The sequence below is a fragment of the Aulonocara sp. 'chitande type north' Nkhata Bay genome, linkage group LG7 (genome assembly GCF_057382095.1).
Source record: "Aulonocara sp. 'chitande type north' Nkhata Bay isolate Kocher_YH1m ecotype deep benthic linkage group LG7, A_spYH_male_GT1.1, whole genome shotgun sequence".
Classification (NCBI taxonomy): domain Eukaryota; kingdom Metazoa; phylum Chordata; class Actinopteri; order Cichliformes; family Cichlidae; genus Aulonocara; species Aulonocara sp. 'chitande type north' Nkhata Bay.
This window is the reverse complement of record NC_141350.1, coordinates 65,289,830-65,314,600: the sequence shown is the minus strand read 5'-3', so window position 1 is coordinate 65,314,600 and position 24,771 is coordinate 65,289,830. Positions and strand designations below refer to the sequence as shown.

Here is a 24,771-nt window from a genome sequence, read left to right as displayed (position 1 = left end):
TTTGTGTTGTTGTGTTTGCACATCTCTGTTGCTTGTGGGGCTCGCACACAAGAATTTCACTCGCATGTGCTGTGCCAGTGTGCCTGCACATGTGATGTGACAATAAAAAGTGATTTGATTTGATTTGTGATTTGATTAGTTACTGACTTTGACAAAATGTAACAGTCACACTATTGTACGGGGGCCCCACTGACCTGCAGCCCCCTTTGTTTGTGTGCCATTGGCCCCTTTCGTAATCTATTCATGAGTGCAGCTAAAAATCAAGTAGGGGTGAGCACATGGAAAAATTCCTGTTTGTTATGACATTCACCACAAGACCATTAGCACTGTATAATCAAAATGAGAGTTATCCACAAGAATGATGTTACTGAATAAAAATTTAAAAGATTTATTGATTGCTGCTTGCAATTACTAACTCATAAGCCTGTGGTGGTTCTAAGTACACTTTGTTTCACAGTTTCTCTCACTTCCTTTTGTTGTTTGCTGGTGCTTGGTTAGTGTCCAGGGTTTGTGAAGAAAGCAAATTTTTGCCTCCAGCACATGAAGGCCCCACAAACACAATTAGAGGCCCATCATATTTGTGTTTGGCCAATAGGAAGGCGGATCTGGATTTCTTGCGGGAGGGTCAAGTTATGAAGACACTGCTAGCGGGATACCGGAAGTTTCGCACCTAACCGTATCAGTTGTCAAAATGATGCTGTAGGAAGGTTGATTCAGACAAATAGGGAAAGAATAAAATTAAATAAGATTACCGAACTTTGGTACAGCATTCATCAGCACACATCTGATAGGCAGAATCTGTGGTTCATTTTAAATGACTGCTAAAAACTATTTTCTATAGGTTAGCGTTTCTTCATAGTTTTGCCCATTATTTATGCCCTTTTGTTCTTTCTACATGTGTGTATAGGCGTCTGTATACAAGAATAAATGAAAAACCCTGTGCTTGACTCTGTGTTTAGATGTATAATTATGTACGCTTATTTGTTGTGTTTTTATCTGTGACAGTGCTAGTGATGTTCAAATAATGCTTGTCTTTTTATTGTTGATATAGTTGTTAAAAAGTATCTAAACTAACAAGCCGATTAGCGGATACTTTTTTTAATAAAATCCAAAAACACACGAGCGCCATACACGGTATAGGCGCGCTCCTCGTCTTATTCTGAAATTCCCAACCGGATGTGGCCTTGCATAAATCCCGTTGGTGTTCCGCCTGTGGAAAAGCGACCGTTGGAGCGTTTTCGCTTCACCGTGCTCCCATCCGTTGTGTCCGTCAGCGGCCATATCTACTGTAACCGCATTCATTCATTTTTAGACGCACTGCTATTTTTTTCTTGAACCAAAAGACGGCTATTTAGTGAGAAAGCCGTGAGCATCTCGTTGTTTCGTTACCCTCTCGGACGTTTGTCGGTTTATGCCTCGGTGAGTGTCCGTTGAAGGCTGGGTGGTAACAGTTCGGCTTCACGATGATCGAGCGACCAGAAACCGCGGTTCCCAGCATCGCTGTAAGTACACCACTCTTCACAACACGTCTGTGGCTTTTTCCGCCAAATAAACGTATTATAATAAACTCAACCGTTACCGTGGGTTTCTGGCTCCGCTGGTATTGACTTGGAGGATTGCAGACCAGGCTCCGTTAAAAAAATGTTCCGTTTTAGGGTGGTTCGGATTTTTACAAATACCAGCCTTTGACTAAGACGTAATTTTCATCTCCTGCGATATGAATATAATGTGGTGAACACTCCGGCGTTAAATTTGATTGACCATATAATAAGTACTTCACTATATGGCATCATTTTAAAGCGAATCACGCCTCATTCCTCCTGTGTAGCCTCGTTTTATAAATGAAGCGATGTTTGAATGACGAACAATGACTTTAATTTGTTTTAATATGTGGAGGTGGATTCTGTGTCAATTTACCTTTTGGACAGCGCAATTATGGTGTTGCTTATAAAATGTCACTGTTTTGAACAGAGCCTGGCTTGAGAGCTCCCATAACAGAGCAGCACGTATCGGGGGGTACGTGGTCTGGTGTCAATTATCGCTGTGTGCACAAAGAGATGGGCTTAGTGGGGTTTCTTTTAGGAGTATTTACACAGAGTTACTTGTCTAATTTTTAAACGCTGCGACTGTGAGACTCAGATCGGTTTGCTTTTCCATGCTAGAGTCCCTTAAAGAAATATCACTTTTTAATATTCTTAACAACAGCTTTGGCACAGTGGCCCTGACCCTCGGGTCAGTGGGGCTGTGGCCCTTTCAGTCCTCTTTATTTGCATGTTGTTGGCTTTGTTCAGGGCATTTTAAACTGACACTTAGATTTAGCAATGAGTCCCTGCTCACCACACAACACAGCACACATTGTATTTCTGCCGCATCTGTTTCTGTAATCCAGTACGAGGTGATTGGCAGTGACTCCCCCAGGCATAAAAGTGTGCACGGTGCTAAAAAATAATCAAAGAAAACATACATTCACTGTGCTCATATGAATCAACGTTTAAGCGATGCATTATTTAGCACACAATGCATTAATATTGAAGTTGAAAACAGCTGAGGAGGCAGTGAGAGGGCCACAGCATCAGCTGCTGCATGCATGAGGGGGTGGACTTGGCATCACAGATGATGTCAGTGAACCAAGCAGCTACTATCACCACTGGGTTAGACTGGGGGATGGGGTAGTATGAATGGTATGGACTGACTAGCCTTCCTCTCTCATCCCCCATTACTTCCTTCTTTACAGTCCCTTGCCTGTTGCTCAGTTAGTCACTTTCTCGTCAGAAATAGCCACACTGCAGCTGTTACACCAATGTGAATATTATGCGGAAATGTGATGTATGATAGTGCATGCATACTATTTTATTCATGTAGTGTCCCATCTGATCCACAGACTCTCCGCTAACCACCCACTCACACTTTTTTTTGTGAGCTAAATGCTGACTGGTTTTCACTAATACATGCTTCCATATAGTTAAAGATCCACTGCAGTGTACTGTGTGAGCTACATGGAAACAGATCAACCATCATAGGTGGTATCTTATGTAACCAGTGGCAGATTTGGGTGTGGGCAGCAGCTGGAACTTACTCTCATCTGGCAGGCAGCCACACACTTTGGCAGCAGCCCTGTTATGCTTCATTCAAGCAAGGTAATAACAGAGATACACTTACCCAACTTTTTTACTTGTCTGATGCAGTAGAGATGCCTTGGTTTTGGGTATGAGCTGATACTGAGTTCTAATTCAGAGCTAGTGTTAAATTAGTGAGCTGTATACCTCACCACGAGGGAACATTGTTTTCCTATCTTTGTAAAAATAAAATGAACCGAAGACATCCAAGAATATAAATTTACTGAATGTGGATTTATTATAACTAATAAATAAACTAAAATCAGAATCACCTGTTTTTCCTGCATTTGTTTAATTTTAGCACAGCGTGAGAATCTTTATCTGTATACAGCTAATACTTATGGACATGCTAGGCTCTCCTTTCTCTATTCTCACTGTGAGTGCATCCCATCACACACAAACACATCAGGTGTGCAATGGAGCTCTAAGAGTCAGGTGATGTGAATTATTAAACATCAAGTTGATCTCATTATGTTACTGTAAGTGTGATTAAAGTTTGCTAGCAAATGTTTCTGCTGGTTTACACTTCAGAGTGAAATCTTCCACTTAACTGAGGAACCTTCTTAAACAGTTGCCATAACCTGACGTACCTCCCTGGAAGAAGAAATAATAATTATAGCGTCAGCAGGAGTACTCGCATATGTCTGGAGGTAGGTTACTGAAACTATCCCTAATGGATGTGAGGGAGCATACTGTGAAGTGCCCCCAGGGGAAAAAGAAAAATGGCTACAAGAGTGGGGACCCTGGAGGGGGAAGTCCCAGCATTTTATTTGTTTCTGTCTGCTGGCAACGTAAATAAAACATTGGGACACAACTACACAGTACTTAACACATGATGCATCAGCATAAATGCCGGCAATGACGTTGGCCACTTATGTAGGTTACGTTGTAGGATCTAGATTCTAAATCAGACCATAGACTGAACATAACCACAGTGATGAAGTGGAATAGAGGGTGAAGGCTAGGGCTGGGCTATATCATACCGTTCGCGGTAATAGTAATAGTAATTTTGGGCAACGATAGGAAAATGAAATATTGCGATAGAATATGGGTAAAACGCGCATGCGTAGTGCCTTTGTTTACATACGCACATGGCGGCCACGCATAATGAGAAGGGCGAAAGTGGATCGTTAAATGAAACTGATGAACCAGAATTGGTTTGTAAAAATGCTGCAACTTCAGTGGTGTGGAACTGGTTTGGCTCTCGTCCGTCAGATACACAACAAAGCACTATTTTTCGTAGCGCATGCTAGCGGGCCGTCGTTTTTACCGTGTTGTTTGGAAAGTACGGCACACTTAAAATCAATCCTTTGATTTTTCTGAAACTTGACAGTGCCCTTATAATCCCGTGTGCCTTATGTATGAACTCTGGTTGTGTTTACTGACCTCGAAACGATTTTATGTACATGGCGCTCGAAAGTCTCAAATGTTTTAGTGCGACTTTGCTAAGCTACGAAGCCGCACCGCTTGATGGATTGTCGGAGCATTACGGCTATCGTAGGCAGGAGCCTCGCGGAGTGATACGTACTGTGCTTCAACATAATGTTACTGTATTGTGTGTGTATAACCTCTTAAGTTTTGTGGATATTATACATGGTTATGCTGAGGATATGTCGGCCAATTTCCACTGGAAATGCCTTTTGGTTAAACTGTTAGCAAGGAATTTGCACTGTTACATTTTTATATAAGTTTAATGCACATAAAAAAAACAGCTGCTTGTTTAAGTGAAAATACATTGATGGGGTTTTTTGCACTAATAAAGTTGTGGAGTTGTAAAGTATTTTGTCTAGTGTCAATTATATCGTCAGTTATGTCGTTATCGCAAATTTTCAAATGTATATCGTGATAAATATTTTTGGTCATATCGCCCTGCCCTAGTGAAGGCAGTCTGACCCTTTCAATCAGCTTGCTTGACTACACTTTGTTGTTCATGTGAGTTAATAAGAAAAGCTACACAAAACTACAGGCCTTTTACTCTCAAGTTCCTCCATGCTGCGTTGTCCCTCCTGCTAACAGCAGGTACACTTAAGCATGGCATACTAAAAAGAGATAAATATAAGATCAAACATGAAAGATTGTAAAATATGGACACAAATCTCCTTATGAAGCTTCCTGGTTCTGAAACCAGATGTGATGAGTGAGGGGTGGATTCTTTTTTCAGAGGTCAGAGGCTGTATAGACTTTTATAGGACCAGAAGTGTTTTTGCAAAAACGGATATGACTGTTAGGTGTCACCTCTGTTAAGCTGTCCACTGTTTCTGCTATTGGTGTTTTGAGTTTGCTTTTCTTTCTAATTATGTGACAAACATGGCTTTCTGTGAGGAACAGACACTCCAAGAAGTTTGTGCTTCACTTCTCCCAAAGTTAAAATGGTAGTATTTAGTGTAATTAGTCTGTTAGTGCTAATTAACAAGTATGGATGTAAGTGCTTTTCATCCATGCAGTTTATAGATGTAGCTTGCTAATATTAGCTTCAGAATATGTATTCCAGAACCGGCTGCTGACATCCTCGTAATAACATCCATCTTTCATAAACAGTGTATACACGGTTTATATACGTCTATTCTTCTTTGTATTCTAAAGCAGCCCTTTTGAATTATGAACTGGAAGTGGATATTACTGGCTGCCCTCTTGTCACTGTAGCACAGAGTGATACCCTGGAGCACTTTGCACAGAGATATCCACTGTATATTTGGAGAACGAGAGAGTCAAACGAGTGGATTAAAGTACCACACTGATGTGTCTTTTGCTGTTGTCCTTCATCATTCCTTTCTTGCTTCTCTATATCTTTATATCGTCATGCTTGCATGAATTTGCACTCGTGGATGACTATAGCGCATGAGATCAGCGTTCCATGCTTCTTCTTTTTCACACAGCTTTACTCAGGCCATGTGGCTCAGATGTGTTTTTCTCTGTTTGGTGCTGTGAAGATCAATGCTGCGTATGTAACACACACTCTACTAGCGTCTGTGTGACTCAGGCATGGAAACACTGGAAAGTGCTTCAGGCAAGTTCAGAGTAGTTAAGCCTGCTGTTGACCTGTGTTCATCCCTAGTATTGATTATTTGCATAGATTGCTTCCTTTTTCTTTTTCTTTTTCTTTTTTTGCTGCTGTCTGTGAGCTGTTAATATCCACTGTTGATGGTGGTGTGTAACTTAGTTTTCTGAATATCACAGATCTAAGGCTTGTACCGTGTTAATATCAGGTTAGATCCGTGGCAGGAAGTTTCCCCGAGGAACAGGAACCTGATGTGTGTCATTTTTGTAGTTATAAATGTAAAAATATAGCTACAGCCAGCATGTTGTATAGAACGCTTTGAGTACTCCGGGAGAGTAGAAGAGCACTATGTAAGAATCAGACCATTTATACTTACCATTAATACAATTTATTATAGTGTTTGTCCAGCATTTTAAAAACATGAAACTCCAGGCACATTGTTTTGCTTGTGGAATGGAGGCGTCCATTTTGTGACAAATCATCTAGCCTTTGCAGTGACTTAACATAAAACTTAACATAAAAGAGTTTAACATAAAACTGTTGCACTTCAAATATGTCATCAAATTAATTTTTGTAAATTTTCAAGGGTTTGTAAATTTAAGGGTTTGCAGCAGATAACTTAATACTCCAGAGGAGTTTTTCATAAATGGACACAAGCACTAAAAATGTTAGTAAATGTACTAAAAAAAGCTGAAATCAACATGGTATGAATCATTTGACTGCAGTCACAAAGAAGCTTTTTTTCCTGTACCATATCTAAATTTTGTCTCTAAATAATTTGGGACTGATGTAAGTTGAAATTTTTGTTTTAGCTCACAGATCTTCTGGCTGGGTTTGTGGCACTTTCTGGTTAATTGAGTGTTGTCGTTGGGTGGGTGGGCAATGTTTACACCCAAGTTTGTGAATGTGATTACTTGAGAAAGAAGGAATGAGCTTCAAATGTATACCATAGGTGTATGTACTAAAATTCTCGGACAAGTTTGAATCTCAGCGACCTCAAAGCCAGAGGTCAAGATTTCGGAAAATCCTGTGATTGCGATAACTCAAGAAGGAACTCACCTAGGATTTTGAAATCGATACAATAGGTGATTCTACTACAAACACCCTTGCTGTTAAAACCTGTAGCTCAGGATTTGCAGCAAGTTGTTGTTTGAATCTTCTTCACATCTAATGTGGAAAAGAAGTAGATTGGATGGAACAACTCTTTCAATATATGACAGCTTGAATGTCAGAGTGCATGATATCACTGTAGATACTAAAGTTAGCAAATGTAATTATAATGGTGGTGTCTGGTTCTGGGTTGGAGGGGCTTAAAGAAGAGCGTCACTCTGAGGTCAACAGAAGATTCAAAAGTAGATGTGGCAGGAAATGGTTATCACTCTCTGTTTCAGTCTTTCTGAGGCGTTCTCTGCCTTTTACCAAGAGTCAGCTGGGACAGTTGACACTAGTTACTGACTAGTTAAGTCAAAAACAAGAAATTCAGGAGCAAAACATCTGAAATTGATCGAGTGGTTAAATTTCTGCAATAAAAATAGCTGTTTCCTACACTGGCAATGATGCAGTCCATTTTGAAAATTCAGTGGGCTAATTTTCCAAATGGTTCCAGAAAGAGAAACGCACAAATTTTGACACTTTTCTAAAAATGGTTAAAGTGTTTATGGAATGGAGAAAGGGCTGCTGACTTTAGCTGTGGGTGGTTTTTAACCCCCAGCAGACCTCTCAGTGCTGCACTTTCCATCAGTGCCACGCCTGGCAGCCTCAGAGGTCAGCAATCGATGTGTTTGGAGGGCGGGGTTTTATTTTGACAGCAGGCTGGGAGATACGGAGAGGTAGAGGGAGATCAGTGATCCGGCCTGCCTTCAGTACGACCGGTCTTTCATGCGGGACATGATGGACACTATTCACGTAGGACCTTCTTCCTTTGCTTGTCTTCATTCTCTTTGTTTGTGTGTTCTTGTGTTTATTGAGGAAATGATTGGCCTCGTGTATTGGTGTTTTCCACTTTCATTTTTCATGGACTTTGACAGAATTGACTCGACTTCCTCTTTCCATCGAAGAGAAAACCTGTTATTTCTCTCTTCTTCCACTCACTTCTGTTCCCCTTATAACAGTCTTTATGTATTGAACCCAGCTGTACTTCATCTCTTAGAGGCTCTGCCACTGTAGCACAGGAAAATTCTAGTAACAGGTTTACAAAAGCAAGATTTGTGTCACCTTGTGTGTCCAAATCCAGCTGTTTGTCTTAACAAGTGCATAAAGCTCCAGCTATTCTAAACATATATTTATTCTGATGCGTGTTTAAGAGTCTGAGTGTGTTATTGATTCATGCTGTTGATCTCTTTGACAGAATGTGTGTTTTTTGTTTCAGCAGCGGAACCTAGAGGGCTACGTGGGCTTTGCCAACCTCCCCAACCAGGTGTATCGGAAGTCTGTCAAAAGAGGGTTTGAGTTCACATTAATGGTTGTAGGTAAGTTGGAAACATCAACACCTTGACTGTAAGTGAGGACACTCATGTGCATGTTTGCTTCTATTGTGTGTACACCTGCCACTGCTGTGTGTTTTTCATTGCTGCATGCATGAGTCATCAGCACAGGTTCAAAGACAGTAAAACATGTGTGGCATCCCATACATGTCACATTCAGCTGCTCAGGATGAAGAGTTGACAGTTTAAAAGGCAGTTAAAGGCTTCGAGGTGTTGTTGTTTTTTTTTTTTGTTGTTTTTTTTTGCCTGTCCCATTTGGTTCTTTAGCCATCAGAATTGTTGTCTGAAGACCAACAAGGATACCCAATGGATTTACTTTGAATCATCGTGGCATTGCCGTATTGGTCCATTTGGTCGATCTTTGTTTTTATTATTTATTATATTTTATTTTCAGATGTTACAGACGGGACAGACATGAGTGAGGGATAGGAAAGGGAGAAAGAAAGAGGAAGGAAAGGAAAAACAGAAGGGGAGAGGGACAGTGAGAAAGGGGGGGAGAAAAAAAATAAAAATCTCCTGGATCACCTGTTGAGAGAAGAATAGAAAACAAGCAAAAAAAACAAAGCAACATACTAAACACAACACCATCGCATTAATCTAGCTAAGTGTAAACAGCAGTAAATACTAAATATTCAATGTTGTTGTGCAGCACGCAGGACAGATGTGCTTCGAAGTAGCAGCCAAGAAAGGTGTAATTTGGGTCTACGAGCAGTGAACACCCATGTGCATACCTGTGTGGATCAGCGCGCTTGTATTCCAAAGGTTTCTCCATGTAACGATCTGCTAGGGAGTGTGGGGGGGCCACAGCCCCGTCCTCCGGGGTGTGAAGCGGGTATGGAGGAGATCAAAACTCCAGACATCCAGAGGCCCCCAGAACACAAGAGACCATGGAAGACCAACAAAGGGGCAGCTGCGCCACTGTCCCAGTAAGAGCTGAGGAGAGTCCCAGATGAGGGCTCACTCAGCAGCCACGGAGCAGAAGCCAGGGGGAGTTGCAGTGACGCGCCCATGAGCTCCGCCGGCCCCCAGCTGTGCCTGAGTGACCGAGCCCCAGGCCGAGAGGCCGGGGGCACCCCACCTCCGAAGGGGCCCAAGCGAGCCCCAGGCTCCAGGCCCCGATAAGCGGCCGCCAAGGAGTGAGCCGGTGTGTACCTGGACGCCCATCCCCAGACACAAAGAACCACCAACGCACCGACACCTGAGGGAGTCCGCCACTGGCAGGGGAAGTGGTGGTGGGTGGAGATAGGCCTCCAAACCTTGGAGGGCCTGAGGTGTCCCCAGAGAGGTGGCGTCTGATACCCAACCTGACATATAGACACAGACATACAGGCACACACAGACACAAACATCCATTCCCACCCTCATGCTCTCATATGCACTTACTCCACACTCAACCAACGTGGAGACAGACATAAAGAGACGCTGTACACACGATCACACTCCCCAAGCGTACTCTACAAACCGGGTCTAGGTACCCTTGCCCCTGGAGGGGGGAACTGCACCCAGACCCAGGTGGTGTTACCCTTTTCCCTGCGGTGGGGAGAGGCAGACCACCCCGACTCCGTAGCAGCAGGGAGGCCCCACACCCCAGACCGCAGTCGGACGGCCATCTCCTCCTAGCCCTCCCGCTCCAGCAGGCCGCAGAGAACGGGGGTGGGAGAAGACTCCAAACCTCCCTCCACCCGCTCATTGTAGTGTTGATGCATGTGTGTTCTAAGGTGCAATTAAAACCCAGGAGGGCATGGAGCTACCTGCCAGAGAGCAGCAGGTAAGCGCATAGTCCCTCCTGCTAGCCCTCAATGTCTACGTGTATTTAAAATTGAGAGGTGGGCAACGACGCCAGGGGTGAGGTGTACACCCTGATGGTGATTTGGACTCCGTGATTGTGCCCACCCCCAAGATCCTATATGTATGTGTAATGAGAGTGTGAATAATGTGAATGTCTAAGTTGTGGGATAAAATTGAGGCAGAGGCAGCCAGAAGGGGACAGAGGGGGGGGGTAGCCTCCTCTGCACCCTGGTGACATACCCCTACTCCAAGGCCCTGCATGTGTGGGTGGTTGTGGTGGAGCGGGAAGAGGGAGGCAGCTGGAGATGGGGAGGGAAGGAAGGGAGGGGCAGGTAACCCCTCCCTGGGGCCAGCTCCCCCGCTGACCCCAGTAGGCACTCCCATACTCCGCGACCCGCCAGGGAAAGGGCCCAGGCCCATCCAGACCGGGGCCCAGTGCAGCAGCGCCCCCCGGCCCCACAGAGCCCGGGACAGTCCACCCAACCCCACCACAGAGAAAACTGCACCCACCCCACCATCCACTCATCTTCCAGACTACATAAGACAGTAAACGCCCAGGCTGAGATCTTCCTCCACCTCTCCTGTATCTCCCCCTCCTGCAGAGAGAGTTCCTGAGGAGAGGAAAGGTCCTGCAAGATGTGGCTTCGAGGTGTTGTTCAGTGATGAAGAAAGTGTGTCTGTCACCTTAGTAAAAGATGGATTTCCACAGTTTCCCACAAGGGTTTTCTCACGTTCCTCTGGCCAGGACGCACAATGACACATCAGTGTGTTTTGGATGACTTCATTTGGAAAGTAAGCTGCAGGATGTCTGGTGAAAAATGTGGCTAACTGCATTACAGAGCAGGGGAAGTGGACAGGGGAGTGGTGGAACAATGGCTTGGATTGTCTATATAGATCTGAAGCAGAAGGTGGTCCACGGTTATTTTGATTGTAACAGATACGACTTTTGTTGTTGTTGTAAATATGTCCTCCATGTTTGTTCAGCTGTCACACATTTTGCTATGTATTTTTCACATAATGCTAAATATGTAAAAGGTCACTTTTTCACCAAGTTTTTTTTCACCAGCCAGTGCAATCCTAACTCGGGCATATAATGGCACAACACAAAGATTCAGATTTGTTTCTACTGTAATAGCCGTGTGTCTAGTTTGCCGGCTACTATAACTTAGCTACACATCTGTCTGGCTGTAGGTGTTTTGTTGCTGATTCTTTTCTATCTTTATACTGATTCTCAGATACAATATACTGTGTATATACAGCAACAGGACACTAGAATATAATAACGTGCAACAGCACAACAACAGTGCAGAATAATCATGTTTCTCATCACTGCCAGTCTTCAAAAAAACATCCACATGCCTTATCTGTGTGCTTCAGTTTCTCTTGTTTTGCATACTTCTTTGTCAGGAGTGTTAGTTTGTCTCTCTGCGTTCTCCAGCTTTATTACCCCATCTCTAACCCTAAAGTAAATAATACCATCTGACGTTAGTGCTTAGCTCTGTGTAGCCGAACTTCCTTATTTGGCCACAACAGGGAAATGAAACTTACAATATGAGTTGATCTTAAAGGAAAAATTCCAAAATTTTGGGAAACGCTCTTAGTGGCTTCCTGAAAAGGAATCGTCTTTAGCAGACTGAAGAATGGACTCATTTCTAACTCATAGTAAGTAAAAGCAAGTCAATATTGGTAACCAATCGCTGTTGCTCTGTTTTGCTACTGATTTGACTTTTGGGGAAAAATATTTCTTGTTGTGCTTTAGAAATATTCTTTGTTTTTGTCTTAAACTGAACATCTTTTAAAATGTTTTAAGAGGTCATAAATCTAACTCTGTAGCCTGTGGTGACCCCGAGCTGTTCAGTGAATGGAGAGAGACATTAACGCAAAGAGGCGTCCACTCATTATTGTCTCAGTCTGGGGGTTTTAGTTTCCTGTTTAGTAAACAGCCACTGTGGAGGAGCAGTCGAGTGACAGTTTGGGAGAGGGCCACAAAGATCCACAATCAGCACCATCCTGTTTCAGGGTTTCTCACACGCGGGCCCCTCCGTCGCGTCTCAGATTTCTTAGCATGCAGCAGCATATAAATTTCACACATAACTAGCGAGCACGTTTTAAAGAGAAAGTTCAGTGGAAAGTTTCTCAGCTGCAGTCTGTTCCTGTATTCATCACACTGTTGTCTGAAAACGCTTGTTTTATTTAAACAGCACAGAGTGCAAAGACACTGATCACAAATTCTAGTACATCATGTTTTACCCGATTTATCAGGGTTACTGGTAAAAAATTGCATCATAATTATCATTTTTGAAATCTTAAAAAGAAAACACACAAAAAAGAAAAAAAAATACATCTTATTAATACTGGCTAATTAGGATTCAGTTACACACGAATACTTGTTGGTTTTGGGGACGAGGCTCTGAAGGCGAAGAATCTTATCACAGGGAGGTTTTTGGTATGGTACTGCATACACGCACTGGAGAAAAAAAATGTGACAGGAAGGACCTGCTGAGACTCTGGATTAATCCATAGTGTTGCTGAAACAGCAACTAGTGTGTTTCTGTCTACCCAGATAAAGAGCTTAACGGGTTAAAAGTACCAATTAAATATGCAGGGCCACTTGTAATTGAGGTTGGCTCATGCAGTTTCAACACTTTTTGCAGCTTCTGTTGTTATATCTGTTAACATAGTCATGTTAGGCGTTTACTTCTACTGTTACCCTGAACAGATTTCCAGAGCAGTAGGTTAAACATTTGCGTCTGCATCATAAAATGCGGACTCGACCAAATATGAGGCTCATAAAAGTCACGATCACAGAACAATGTATTTTAATGGAGAAGTTGCAGAGGGGAAAAAAAGGAAATACCAGTGTTAGAAAGAGACAGAAGAGCTGATTATGTTTTGACTTGACGAGCAGCCAACTGGAGCTACAGTCTGAGACTAAAGGTTGGCTTCAGTTCTGCTGTACTTGGCATTGTCACGAAGTGTGAAAGCTCAGCTGGCCTCTGAGGCCCTGCATTGTCTGCCGCACTTTTGGAAAGACAGATGGTGAAATATTAGACGACTGGGCTGATGCCTGCAGCTCACTTGCTCAGATTCCAGTAGTGCAAGCAAACACTTGAGCTTATTGTTAAGGCTTGACCTTAGAAACAAAAATGAAACCCCCCCAAAAAGAATTTTAAGTAAATATTACACTCTTAATCTATTAAATGGTAAATGGCCTGTATTTGTATAGCGCTTTTCTAGTCCCTAAGGACCCCAAAGCGCTTTACACAACCTGTCATCCACCCATTCACACACACATTCACACACGGGTGATGGCAAGCTACATTGTAGCCTGGGGCGCACTGACAGAGATTTTTTTTTTTTTTTTATTTATTTATTTTTTTTAAATGAAATTCGGTTTTTATTTTATTTATTCGGGGAATAAAGGAAAAATAAATCTCTCCTCTGCTCTGTTTCACCTTGAGTCTTTTTTCTGTTTCCCCCCCCCCCCCCCCACAGATCATAGGAGAGAGGGGTTAAAATAACCTTACCCAGGTTAACAGATATTTGTTACTTGCAATTTTTGATAAGATAAGACTTTATTGATCCCACAACAGGGAAATTTTTGCGTCACCTCAGCTCAGGTACAGACATCAGAAGGAAATACAAAAATACAAATAAGTACAATCGGGCAGAGATAGATTTTGGTAGCCCGGCTGGAAAAAATCGCTAGCCCCGGGACGTCGGGCTAGCGATATTGCGAGCCCTGTATCTGATTGAGGAATCACTCATCTTTGGAAAAGAGAGTTTATTACAGAGAAATGGCTCTTTCCAAAATAAAAGCTATACTATACGCTTCTTCTGGGCTATATTCTCAGCAGCATATTAAACATATCAGGTCCCCATAAGGAGAATCATGTGCTAACGGCTGTCTAAATGACTCGGGTAAAGTTTGTAGCATGCATGCTTGTCGTTTTTGTCTGCTTCCGCTTGTCTTTGCACTAGGATCATGTAAATGTGCAGTCATATTCGTTGTGTTCCCACTAGTGCTTTCAGGTTAATCTCGTTGAAATGACCTTAGGCTAGACGGCCAACACGTTAACGAGCTAACTGCGCTAACACACTAGTTCCCACCCATGTAATTAAGCATTGCGTGGCACATCCAACATACTGTTTTACTTTTGTCCAAGGCTTACCTTCAGGGTCATACGTCACATGAAAACCAAAATAATTCTAAACGCCAGATCTGAATGAGGGTGGGGGAGGTTCAATTTGCCATGTTGCAAGGAGAGCTTAACTTCTGTCTCACTAGCTTGCCCTGCGCTCTTCCTTCTGATGATGCTGTCTGTGTTGAGCGCTCAGTGGATCTGCGCTTGACAGTGCAGCCTAGGCGGAGTAGTCGAACGCAGATTCACTGAGCGCTCAACACAGACAGCATCGTCAGAAGGAAAGTTGATAAAATAAATTACAAATGTTGTATTGTTCGATACATATGCGTACCGAACCGAAAGCACTGTATCGAACGGTTCAATATCGATACGAATATCGTTGCACCCCTAGTATACATATACATACACATATACCTGCACATGTCCGTACACATGGAAGGTCCATTATGCATGAAGTGGTGACCGTGGATGTTCAGTGTCCAGTGACTTATGACATCGTGATTGAGGAGTTATAGAGTCTAACTGCTGTTGGGATGAATGATCTGCGAAAGCGCTCCTTCCTGCAGCGAGGGTGTTTCAGTCTCTGACTAAAGGAGCTGCTCAGCCCACTCACATACTCATGCAGTGGGTGATGTGGGTTGTTCGTGATGGATGTCAGCTTTACTAACATCCTCCTCTCGCCAACCACCTCCACAGACTCCAGGGGACATCCCAGCACGGAGCTAGACCTCCGCACCAGTTTGTCAATCCTGCTCCTGTCCCTGTCCGTGCAGCCACTCCCCCAGCAGGCCACTGCATAGAAAAGGGCAGATGCTACCACAGTGTCATAGAATGTCCTTAACAGAGTCCTGCAGACTCCGAAGGACCTCAGTCTCCTCAGCAGGTGGAGTCGACTCTGGCCCTTCTTTTACAGGATGTCTGTATTTGTAGTTAGGGCTGCCACGATTAGTCGACTAGTCACGATTATGTCGACTATTAAAATCGTCGACGACTAATTTAATAGTCGACGCATCGTTTGAAGCTTTGTAAGATCACAAAGGACGCAGGAATGAGTAGTAGGATTTAAGAGTGTAATAACGGACTGAAACAGAAGATGGCAGCACTGCATGTACAAGGATGCCAGCTGCCGTTAAACCCCGAAGAAGAAGAAGCTGTGTCCCAGAATTCATAGCGCAGCCCAGCGCAGTTGTCAACAACGGCGGCAGCAATGGCGTGTCCAGCGGGGTGGCCTGGGGGGGCACAGGCCACCCCCCCAACCAGACTGGCCACCCCAGGTGCCACCCCAAAGGCAAAACAATAAAATTCAATCAAATATCAAATGTCCGATTATGTTTTCACGTTGACGCTCAGATATCCAAGTGTAAGTGAATGCAGCATCGGCTTCTGCGCTATGTGCATCACGTTAGCAAAGGTAGGAGAGCGAAGCACGAAAGACGGCACTGCAGGAAACAATTTTTCGGTGAAAGAAAATGAGGACAGAATAAATGTCCCGGTAAGTAATATTAAGTTTGAGTTTAGTAAACTAAGGTGAAATTAGAATACCAAGGAAAAAAATAACACTTAAAGAATTATTGCAGCCGTGGAATATTTCAGACAGTATGCTACTGAGGGCAGCTAACATACGAGTTATGAGTTATAAGATGTAATCTAAGTCGTAACATTGCTGTATGGAGCTGCAGATTTGGTTGCAGGTTAACATAGCTGGACTGGCCATCGGGCATACCGGGCATATGCCTGGTGACTTATTTTTTATTTTTTTTGTAATGGCATGAACAATGAGAGGTGGTGGATTGGCCAGATGCAGGTCGATGTGTAGAAATAACTCCGTTGTTTGGTGGTGGCTATGGCGGGGCTTCCACAGAGGCCAGCAGGTGGATGAGGGAAGGGGAGGCAGGAGGAGAGCCCCGAGGCGGCCACCAGTCCGAGTGTCAGGTGAACTGAACTTCAGGTAAGAAGTTATGACCTGCAGTCTATCTGGGTCAGATATAAACCAAGTTTAGGTGGAGTTTATTTTCATTGTGCTGACTTTTTACTGTCAGTTGCAATAACTCATACTGCGTTCTAGCCAGCTTGACAGAGTTTTTATACAGCTGGGTGGGTGCTATGATGTTACTGATAGTGAACTTTATTTTATTCATAAGGTTAGTAGAGTTGCCAACGGCTCCTTAAAAATGGAATGGTCCCTCATTCAGAGAAAATATTACACGTTTCGTATTGAGCTGAGAAGAGATGCAGTTTGTCCCGAACTTTAGCTAGAATGGAAAAAGACACAAAGCTGGAGTTATTCTGTCTTTACGCTGCACAGCTGCCTCTTCTTCTCTCATTCTCTCCCCCTGCCTCCTGTTGCTACTTCAATCATGAAACTGATCAATGATCAGCTGATCGGCTTTTCTCTCTTGTTTATTTATCGCCCACTTTGCACCAGAAACAGGAAACCAGCAGATGTTGCGCTAAACAACAGCAGCACGTTTAAGCTTGATCAGCTGTTGTTAGAATGTATTTAATATTAATTTCTAGTATCGGCTGATGTTTGCTGGAGCCACAGCTGTAAAGCTGCTGGTCATTATGTCGGTTTGGATATCTGGTGAGAGGGAAACATGAAACCAGGAGATGTCCTTACTGAATCATCAGAGCTGAACAGGTGATGGAGAAACAGGTTTACCTTTTAGGTCACATGAATGAGTTGAAGGGAAGTTTTGAACTGTTTCTGAGAGGCAAATAACACCAGGATCCTTTTTTATGTAGCTGACAGCTGGTAACTGTGCAGGGGTGGATCTAGGAAAGTTTTGCCAGGGGGCCAGGTAGGGCATTAACAGGGAAAGGCACAAAGAAATACTTTTCTTTCTTATTCTCATTTAAAATACCTAGTTTTTATTAAATAATTATCTAAATCTTACAACCAAAGTTTTTATCTGACGTAAAATGTATAGAAATCATACATAAACCAACAAGACAGTGTACATCACTGTCACAACAGGGTTTGTTTTCAGTCAAAGTCTTTATGGCTTTACTACCTGGTGGGTCGGCCTGTAGTGAAAATGCCCAATTTTTTTTGTCCCAGTCCAGCCCTGCAGGTTATACTGGCAGTGTCACCATGCCAGCTGACTGTATTTCATCATCAGCCAGTGCTGTTCTTTATCAATATTACCAAAGTTTACCATAAGGCAGCATAGAAAGTATTTACTTGCTTTCAGGTTTTATTCAAATGTTAGTCTTTTCAGTTGTTTCCCCACTTTTTTCCTGTTTCAAAATCAAACACCAGTTTGTGAGAAGATTATCTTCTTTTTTTAACAGGCAGATAAAGTTTTACATTGGAACTGGCTAATTTGTCAATTGTATGTTACAAATGTTCGTATTTTAATATTCAAAAATGTTTTTGTCAGTAAAAATACTATGCAAATATTGCTGTCCTTGAATGCTGAGTAAACACTGACAAAGCACTGATTGTATCTCTTGTACTTTATCAACGCAGTATCTAAAAACTTTGCACCGTAGTGGTTAAAATCTCATTCTAATAAGAGTTAAAAGTGCATTTGGTTATTAGGTTTATAGGATTATTGAATTATGGTTAACGGTTGGTAGAATTTTTTTTTAAACATTATCTGCCAATTACATCTGCCACCCTTCTCCAAATCTGTGCCCCTACCTGGCCCCCCCAACAAAAATTTTCTAGACACGCCACTGGGCGGCAGCTAGTTAGTTTTAACTTTACTCTTATTATTCTTTCTGGGTCACAAAATAAACGTTTAACATATTTTCAGGCGAGAATGTAGCTGTGTAAACCTCAAATATCTGCTCAGTTTATCAAGACACCACATATTTTCAAAAGCGCTCCGACGTTTTCGGAGACGTCTGTTACCCACTAGCTCGTTAGCTAGGCGGGGGCAAGGCTAACTAGAGCCGTGAGAACACCGGACTCCCGGCAAATCGTTTTCAAACCCACCGCCGTCTTTCGCTAGTCAGGTTAAATATATATATATATATATATATATATATATATATATATATATATATATATATATATATATATATATATATATATATATATATAATGTCACTTAGATAACTTAAAAATGTTATTGTTTGGCTTTCTTTAGTATTTTATTTGTTCCTGAGTAAATCGGTTTGGCTGAGATTAAAGTTATAGTTTTTGCACAGCTAAAACTGTCAAGCAGACAGCTGATTATCAGAAGTGTGAGACGCTGGAGAATATACTCCGGTGTCCTGTTATATTTTAGAAAGCAAGGAGTTTATTAAACTTCACCGAAACAATCTGCAAATTTCATTAAAAATAAACTACCATCTTGTCTTTATTTTTAGTTAGCACAAACACTTCAAGCTGTAAGCTAATGATAGTTATATAAGACCAGATGCTGCTGGTGCAATAAGCTGTACGCTGTACGTCCAATGGATGATGATCTGATTAGTCGACTAATCGCAAAAATAATCGGTGACTAGTCGACTATCAAAATAATCGTTTGTGGCAGCCCTATTTGTAGTTCAGTCCAGTTTATTCTTGAGGTGAACACCCAGGTACTTATAAGAGTCCACTATCTCAATGTCTTTCCCTTGGATGTTCACCGGTGTTGTAGGGGGTTTGATTGATTGATTGAATCTTTATTTTGAACATGTTGAAAAAGTATAAAAAAAAAATAGAATTAAAAGAGACAAATGAACAAAGCAAACAAAAGGAAAACGAGCAACCATAACTCCAAATAACGTCCATGTTCAAAAAGGAGCAGGAAGAAGCATAAGCTTATTTAATCCCACCCCTTTTCCACTATCTAGTATCAATAGACTACAGAAATACCTCCTTGCAATTACATTATATGTTATGTGTAATTTTTTTTTTAAATATATACACATATATGTTTCTATCTATCCATACATACGTATATACACACATACGCACATATACACATTTTCAATAACCCCATTAACACCTCAAGGATACACAACCTACAATTTTAATAACACCCAGCACGCCCCTGCGGGCGGTTTATCCTTCAAGCTCGGGTCCTCTACCAGAGGCCTGGGAGCTTGAGGGTCCTGCGCAGTATCTTAGCTGTTCCCAGGACTGCGCTCTTCTGGACAGAGATCTCCGATGTTGTTCCCGGGATCTGCTGGAGCCACTCGCCTAGCTTGGGAGTCACCGCACCTAGTGCTCCGATTACCACGGGGACCACCGTTACCTTCACCCTCCACATCCTCTCGAGCTCTTCTCTGAGCCCTTGGTATTTCTCCAGCTTCTCGTGTTCCTTCTTCCTGATATTGCTGTCATTCGGAACCGCTACATCGATCACTACGGCCGTCTTCTTCTGTTTGTCTACCACCACTATGTCCGGTTGGTTAGCCACCACCATTTTGTCCGTCTGTATCTGGAAGTCCCACAGGATCTTAGCTCGGTCATTCTCCACCACCCTTGGGGGCATCTCCCATTTTGACCTCGGGACTTCCAGGTTGTACTCAGCACAGATGTTCCTGTACACTATGCCGGCCACTTGGTTATGGCGTTCCATGTATGCCTTGCCTGCTAGCATCTTGCACCCTGCTGTTATGTGCTGGATTGTCTCTGGGGCATCTTTACACAGCCTGCACCTGGGGTCTTGCCTGGTGTGATAGACCCCAGCCTCTATGGATCTTGTGCTCAGAGCTTGTTCTTGTGCTGCCATGATTAGTGCCTCTGTGCTGTCTTTCAGTCCAGCTTTGTCCAGCCACTGGTAGGATTTCTGGATATCAGCCACCTCCTCTATCTGCCGGTGGTACATACCGTGCAGGGGCCTGTCCTTCCATGATGGTTCCTCGTCTCCATCCTCTTTCTTGGGTTTCTGCTGCCTGAGGTATTCACTGAGCACTCGGTCAGTTGGGGCCATCTTCCCAATGTATTCTTGGATGTTCCTTGTCTCATCCTGGACTGTGGTGCTGACACTCACCAGTCCCCGGCCCCCTTCCTTCCGCTTAGCGTACAGCCTCAGGGTGCTGGACTTGGGGTGAAACCCTCCATGCATGGTAAGGAGCTTTCTTGTCTTTATGTCAGTGGCTTCTATCTCCTCCTTTGGCCAGCTTATTACCCCAGCAGGGTACCTGATCACGGGCAGGGCGTATGTGTTGATGGCCCGGATCTTGTTCTTACCATTCAGCTGACTCCTCAGGACTTGCCTGACCCTCTGCAGGTACTTGGTGGTTGCAGCCTTTCTAGCGGCCTCTTCATGGTTCCCATTTGCCTGCGGGATCCCCAAGTACTTGTAACTGTCCTCTATGTCTGCAATGTTGCCTTCTGGTAGTTCAATCCCCTCAGTTCTGACTACCTTCCCTCTCTTTGTTACCATCCGACTACACTTCTCCAGTCCAAACGACATTCCAATGTCATTGCTGTATAGCCTGGTAGTGTGGATCAGTGAATCGATGTCTCGTTCACTCTTGGCATACAGCTTGATGTCATCCATGTACAGGAGGTGGCTGACAACTGCTCCGTTCCGTAGTCGGTATCCGTAGCCAGTCTTGTTAATGATCTCACTGAGGGGGTTCAGGCCTATGCAGAACAGCAGTGGGGACAGAGCATCTCCTTGGTAGATCCCGCACTTGATGGTAACTTGTGCTATGGGCTTGGAGTTGGCCTCTAGTGTTGTACGCCACATCCCCATTGAGTTCCTGATGAAGGCTCTTAGGGTCCCATTGATCTTGTACAATTCTAGGCATTCCAGTATCCAGCTGTGGGGGATTGAGTCATAGGCCTTCTTGTAATCAATCCAGGCAGTGCACAGGTTGGTCAGTCTGGTCTTGCAGTCTCGGCTGATTGTTCTGTCTACCAGTAGCTGGTGTTTTGCACCTCTGGTATTCTTGCCAATTCCTTTCTGTGTCCCGCTCATGTATTGACCCATGTGCCTGTTCATCTTAGCCGATATGATGCCTGACAGGAGCTTCCATGTAGTACTGAGGCAGGTTATTGGTCGGTAGTTGGAGGGGACCGGTCCCTTCTTGGGGTCCTTGGGGATCAGGACCGTCCGGCCTTCAGTTAGCCATTCCGGGTGTCTCTCGTTAACTAGCAGCTGGTTCATTTGTGCTGCCAGACGCTCGTGGAGTGCAGTCAGCTTCTTCAGCCAGTAGGCGTGAACCATGTCGGGCCCTGGTGCTGTCCAACTCTTCATACTGGAGACCCTTTCTTGGATATCTGCCACTGTGATGGCTACTGGACCCTGTTCAGGGAGGTCGCTGTGGTCTGCCCTCAGATCCACTAGCCACTGAGCATTGCCGTTATGGGTTGCATCCTTCTCCCATATGCTCTTCCAGTATTGCTCCGTCTCCAGTCTTGGTGGTGCTGTTCTCTTATTGTTCCCTTGCCACTGAGAGTACACCTTTGCTGGTTCTGTGGAGAACAGCTGGTTTATTCTCTTGCCTTCTATCTCTCTGGTGTACCTCCTCAAGCGGCTGGCCAAGGCTGTGAGTCTTTGCTTGGCAGTTTCCAAGGCCTCAGGTATGGACAGCTTGCTGTATTTCTTAGGCACCTTATTTGTCGCACCTTTCTGCAACTCCGTTAGTTGGCTAACCTCATATATATATATATATATATATATATATATATATATATATATACACACACACACACCCATACCAACAAACCCGTGCATGCGCACACACATGAAAATATTATACAAGAACACCCTATCAAATCTCTACCTTTTCCCTGTACCCTGTAAAAACCATATCCTTAAACGCTTTTTAAACTGCGCCATGCTTGGACATTGCTTCATATCTTTACTTAGTCTGTTCCACAGCTTCACTCCACACACAGAGATGCAAAAACTTTTTAATGTTGTACGGATACGAGGATGTTTTAAATTTAATTCCCCCCTCAAATTGTATCCCCGTTCTCTTTTAGAAAACATTTTTAGAATATTGTCAAGAAGCAGGTTATTTATTGCTTTATATATAATTTGTGCTGTGAGAAAATGAACCAGATCTGTGAATTTTAGAATTTTTGATTTTAAGAATAGTGGATTTGTATGATCTCTGTAACCAGTTTTATGGATTATCCTTATGGCCCTTTTTTGTAATATAAAGATTGATGATAGCGAACATTTGTAAGTATTGCCCCAAACCTCTGCACAGTAATTCAAATACGGTGCAATCAGGGAACAATAGAGAATGTGGAGTGATTTGTGGTCCAGAATGTGTTTTACTTTACTCAAGATTGAGACACTTCTTGAAATTTTGTTATGTATATGATTTATATGAGACTTCCAGTTTAATTTATCATCTATAATCACACCAAGAAACTTATGTTCAAGTACTCTTTCAATTTCCACACCATCTACATGAATCTGCACTTGTGCATTTCTAAGGGAATTCCCAAATAAGATAATTTTAGTTTTACTTAGATTTAGCGATAGTGACTTCCTCCTGAAGTCTATGATCATCTCCTTTGTCTTGCCGGCGTTGATTTGGAGTACGTTGGTCTCACACCAGCCAACAAAGTCACTGATGACCCCCCTGTATTCCTGATCATTCCCGTCTGATACGCATCCAATGATGGCTGTATCATCTGAGAACTTCTGTAGATGGCAATCGTGCGAATTATAACAGAAGTCTGAAGTGTAAAGCCTGATGTTGAGCCGTCTAAAATCACAGACCCCCAGCTATGCAAAGTCAGGATAAACTGGTGACAGTGCAAGAGTGAAGAGATATTAGAAGCTCCTTCTGGAACAGTAATGTTAAAGTTTTCACACCAGGCAAAGACACTGTCACCTTTTTCCACAATGTCAATGTAAATCCACAGTGGAGTAAAGCACTATTCTATTGATTTCAGTGTTTTGAAAATAGTTTTTGTAAAGTGTTAGTTTGGACTTGCTTTAGAAATTTGATGGTTGGAGGACTGACACAGAAGATAAGCACTTTATGGGCAAGTTTTAAATGACCCAACCAAACACGAAAAACTAATTTGTGTGTTACATGTCTTGTGCGTGTCAGGCCAGGAAGTAGGGCTGGGGCATATTATACCGTTCACGATAGGAACGATAGGAAAATGAAATATCGCGATAGAATATGAGTAAAACGCGCATGTGCAGTGCCTTTGTTTTCATATGCACATGGCCGATTGTTGAGTGAAACAGATGAACCAGAATTGGTTTGTAAAAATGGTGCAACTTCAGTGATGTGGAACTGGTTTGGTGTTTGTCCGTCAGATACACGACAAAGCACATTTTTTGCAGAACATGCAAGCGGCCGTCGTTATTGTCGTATTTGTCAGACTAAGATGCTCTGAAATCTGGGAGTAATCTGGGTCCTAAACTCCGTATTCTTCAGGTCAAAAGAACACTGCAGCATCACTGAGAGTTAAAAACTGTCTAAATTCTTTCATCTTTAATAAAACGATCAGCATTGCTGCTTTACCAGGTGTAACTATGAAGTTTAACTTCCAGGCATCCATGAAAACAAAATTTATTACATTTAACGGAGTTAGAAGTTAGCAGGAAGCTAGCGGAAGTTAGCTCGCTAGTTTCGCTAGTTACCTAAGCATGATATAGCACGTTCTGATGGAGAGATTTCTGAAAAAATTCAAACGTACAGCTCTGCTATCACTTCCAACATAAATGAAGACAGGAAACTAAACAGCAGTGACGTTTGTAGGGTTACTGAAGTTGGGCTAGCTGGTATATAATGATGTGCTACGTGATGGCTAGCGACACAGCTATGTTAGCATAACATAAACAGTGAAGCTGGAGGACGAACACTAACACTTTTCCACTTATAAAAGTTAACGTTAAGGTTCCTGATAGTTAGAGACAAATGCAATCGCATGGCAGGATGCTGTAAACGGACCAAACTTCAGTCAGGAGAACAACTGAGACAATCCATCCACAATACGAGGTTAGTCATTAATATACTGCAACAACATGGGAATAGAGCAGCTGCCAGAGAATTCAACATTAATGAATCAATGGTACAGAAGTGGAGGAAGCAAGAAGAATGAGTTTAATAAAGTTTGATTTATCTGACTGCTTTGTTTCCTTTAATGTGCCTTATAATCCCGTGCACCTTATGGTCCGAAAAATGCGTACTGCACACTGCAGTTTAATGTTGCAATGCACCTCTTTTTAACTTCAGTGGATATTATACATGGTTATGCTCAGGATATGTCAGCCCATTTCTACTGGAAATGCCTTTTGGTTAAACTTTCAGCAAGGAATTTGCATTTGCACTGTTACATTTTTATAAAGCTTTAATGTACATAAAAACCAGCT

The 24,771-nt window shown here is 42.9% G+C and overlaps 1 protein-coding gene across 3 annotated transcripts in view; it reads left to right on the top strand.

The window, feature by feature from the left end:
- Window positions 1–1,178: 1,178 nt before the first annotated feature.
- LOC147326655 (septin-7-like) overlaps window positions 1,179–24,771 on the top strand; it is a 67,544-nt gene continuing 43,951 nt past the window's right edge. The window contains exons 1-2 of one of the 3 annotated variants that reach the window (XM_086301994.1): window positions 1,179–1,502; window positions 8,486–8,582. In XM_086301994.1, the coding sequence (XP_086158120.1) occupies window positions 1,464–1,502; window positions 8,486–8,582 (136 nt within the window). In that variant the 5' untranslated portion in view covers window positions 1,179–1,463. Of the gene's footprint in view, window positions 1,503–7,970; window positions 8,020–8,482; window positions 8,583–24,771 lie in introns of those variants that run through there. The other 2 variants (XM_086301993.1, XM_086301995.1) reach the window with 2 other exon arrangements.